This window comes from Plectropomus leopardus, unplaced genomic scaffold (assembly GCF_008729295.1).
Source record: "Plectropomus leopardus isolate mb unplaced genomic scaffold, YSFRI_Pleo_2.0 unplaced_scaffold29056, whole genome shotgun sequence".
Lineage (NCBI taxonomy): Eukaryota > Metazoa > Chordata > Actinopteri > Perciformes > Serranidae > Plectropomus > Plectropomus leopardus.
Window position 1 is genome coordinate 1 of NW_024631664.1, and position 3,772 is coordinate 3,772.

Consider the following 3,772-nt stretch of genomic DNA (forward strand, 5'->3'; position numbering starts at 1 on the left):
TCCCTCAAACTGAACTGCAGATCTTTTTTTCATGTCTTTATTTAAACAAGGACCACGCATAAAAAACATTACTCTCAAAAAGAGAAGAGATGATTAATGCCAGATTTAGCTGTTAGTTAGTTTAAAAATGTTAAAACATTTTTACTGATTTTATTGTTTACAGAAGACTATTGCTGCCAAAATGAAAATGAAACCATTTAAACAAATAAAGTTTGACTTTGTGTGCATGCGATGAAACAAAAATACAAAACCCAGTTTGCATCATTGCATCATTTTGTCAGTCAACTATTAAAAAATCAGATTATATGAAAACAATGATGAAAAAGGACAATTATGTTCAAATTTTAAAGTCCAGTTTTAGGTTTATGGGTTTTTGTATGTTTTTTTTTTTTACATTCGTCAAAAGAAAGGTTTCACAATAAATGTCTGTACTATTCTTGCAGTGTTATATGTACAAGTACATACAAAACAAAAAGAATATTTTTAACAAAATGTAAATGACTATTCTGTATGTGTTTTATTTTCTAGTTATATTTTTATGTCTAAAATTTCCTGAAAATGTGATTTTTGAGGTCATGGGGCTGTGACATGTATAATAATAAGTTTGGTTAGTGCGCATTCATTCTGATTCATCATAAAATAATTAAAATTACACGTAAATATTCTGCAGTGTTTGTGCTGAATCTTCAAAAATAAAAATCCCAGCAATTCAAAAAATACTTTGTTGTTTATTCACCAACGTGTTGAACCTGCTGCTGTACGCATCTTCATCATCATAACAGTAATAATAATAATAATACACAGTCTTTTTTAAAATAATACATTTCAGTTACATTCATTCACGGAGCTTCAGCTGGGCTCATCAGTGCTGGACAAACAAACTATAAAAACACAACAGCAATAAAACATTCAATAGATCTTATTTTTCCCAAAAACACAGATATAAAACATACTCTCAGGACAATACAACAACAAACACCAACAGGTATTTACATATTTTCAAAAAGACTCTCTGTCCTTTTTCTCAAAGTCCATTTCACGGGGGCTTCCACGTAACGTTAGCATGTTTTCATCCTGGGAGCACAGAACATTCGCTGGAAAACATTTGTTTCATTTGTTTTCGCAAAAATAAAATACGTTTGCTTCACTGTTGAGAAGTAATCAGACCCGAACACTACACAAGATTACATTATGGCTCTCTAATTTTACCTTTTTAATTACCAGTAAAAGTTCATTAGCATGCTGGAATAGTCCTACCGTTAGCTTACATTTTACATTTCCCGTAAAATTTGTTAGCATGTTAAAATATTGCCTGCAAACTTAAATTTTACATCAAATGTTTAATTTTACATTGCCAGTGTGAAAGGAACAAAGTTTTCTGCATATTTATACATTGCAATTGGGTTACCGTTTAGCATGCTAATGTTTATTAGGAAGTTAAATTTTATGGTACCAAAAAACTGTTAGCATAATAAAATAATTCCTAAAGGGAGAATATTTTGGCATGCTAATTCTTATTAGCATGCCAAAATGTTATTATTTTAATGTTAAATTTTATGGTACAAGTAAATATTTAGCCTGTAAATATTCTAAAGGCTAATATTTTAACATGTTAACATGTATTAGCGTGATGAAATAGTAGTACTAAAACAGTATCATTTATATGCATTAGCATGATGAAATGTTTGCAATCAAATGTGAAATTTAAAATCTAAGCATTAACATATTTACTAAAATGCTGAAATATTAGTACTCTAGTGTTATATTTTATGGTAGTATTAAATATTTGTATACTATCTAAAGGCTGATAATTTAGCATGGTAATTTGTATCAATATGCTAAAATTGTATGACTTTAATGCTGCGTTTATGGTCCCAGTAAACTTTTATGATAAAATATATCTTTGCATATCATTGATTGTTAGTATAGTGCAAACGTTAATATTTTTCCCCCAGCTAATATTTAGCTCGCTAAAATGGTAGTACTAGTGGTAAAAGTATATTTTATGGTACTAATAAATATTTATTAGTAGAATAAATATTACCTAAAGGCTAATATTTTTAGCATGCTAACATAGTGACAGTTTCGCTCTCGTAGCGTTATGTGATAATCTGCATAGCGACAAGTGATGTAACAGCTGCTCTTTCATTGGCTGGTCATGTGACAACGAAGAGCCAATCAGATCTCTGCGCTCCCTCCGCCATCACCATCAGTCTGACCACATGTGAATCGTCCGACCTTCAGCTGTCTGATTCGGCGCCGCTCTGCCGTCGCGGCGAGGAGGCGGGTCTTGCGGAGCCGACGGCGTCCTCCTGCTGCTGCTGCTGTTTGGAGGAGGAGGACAGGTCGATGGCCACCTCCTCCTCCATCTCCTCCTCCTCCATCTCCAGCAGCTCCTCCTCCTCTTCCTCTCTCGCCTCGCTGCTGCCCCGTCGCTCCGCGTCGCAGAACGAGTCGGGTCGGGCGGAGTCGGACTCCCGTGGACTGGGACACTTTTTGGACATTTCCAGAGACTTCTTGTGCATCCCTGTGAGGACGGAGACGGAGACAGAGCTTCAGTCGGGTCTGCGGCGTTCACACCGATCATTAACGTCCGACACGAAGTGACAAATCAAACACGCTGGTATTGATGTGCGGTGTGGTGCGTGTGCGTGGCACTGACGTGCATGCGGCTCACCGAGCAGCCAGGGGGCGCACGAGCCCATCATGCCGTTCTTGGCGGAGTTGAGGATGGACTCCGGCAGCGGGATGGAGTGTCGCACCATGGCGCCGTACAGGCCGTACTCCGCCATGACGCTGCTGCGGCCCCAACACTTCTCACGCTTTCGCCACTTTGCGCGCCGGTTCTGGAACCACACCTGGAAAACACGAAAAAATAATCAAAAAATTAAAACCACCAAAAAATATGCAAAAATGTGAAGCCAGACCTTGAAAACAACACAATAAATATAAATAAACAATAGGACACAAACGTCTGAGACTCCTGGAAAAAACATCACAATAAAATACGCCAAAAACTTATAACCACACCTGAAACACAACAAACACACTCATCGACAGCTGCACCTGGAAAACTCAATGACATACACAAAAGTTCAAGACCAGGACGTCCCACCTGTATCCTGTCCTCGGGCAGCTCCGTCTTCATGGCGAGCATCTCTCGGGCGTAGACGTCGGGGTAATGAGCCTCGTGGAAAGCTTTCTCCAGCTCCTCCAGCTGGTGGGACGTGAACACCGTCCTGAGGACACGAGACAACGTCAAACAGACGGACAGACAGGTGGACACCTGCTCTGAAAGGTTTCACCTGAAACGGGAAACCGGCTCGCTGAAACACGAGGAGAAATGTTTCTGCAGATTTATTGGCAGAAATCTGAGTTTTATTTTCAGCTTTTCTCGTCCAGTTTTTCTTAAAGTCCAGATTCATCTGCAGAATGTGTTTAACCCTTTAACGTCTGGATGTAAAATGTGTTGAAGCTCTGACTGAGCCATCTATACCCGCTCAGTTTCAGTTTGTTCTGCTGAAATAATCCAGCAGGGGTCGCTGTGTGACTTTAAACAGGAAGTCATGTGTGTGTCGGGGGTTAACCACATGTTACATTTCACACGTCTGACACATTTATCTTGATCTTTATACCAAAAAACAAATCTAATAAGGGACAAATATTTGAAAAAAAAACCCAAAAAACATGCAGGTAAAGGTAGTGGTGCTAACATAATGTCATTAAAAAAACTCTTCTCATTCATTGTTGTTGATATATTTAATGTTATCCA

General features: G+C 38.3%; 1 protein-coding gene across 1 annotated transcript; it reads right to left on the reverse strand.

Moving 5' to 3' along the window:
* Window positions 1-2,240: 2,240 nt before the first annotated feature.
* vsx1 (visual system homeobox 1 homolog, chx10-like) lies at window positions 2,241-3,239 on the reverse strand (the record flags this gene model as incomplete). The annotated part of the gene is made up of 3 exons (XM_042481546.1): window positions 2,241-2,527; window positions 2,663-2,858; window positions 3,116-3,239. Coding segments are annotated over 3 exons (607 nt in total), but the record flags the coding sequence as incomplete, so codon positions are not given.
* Between the last annotated feature and the right edge of the window lie 533 nt (window positions 3,240-3,772).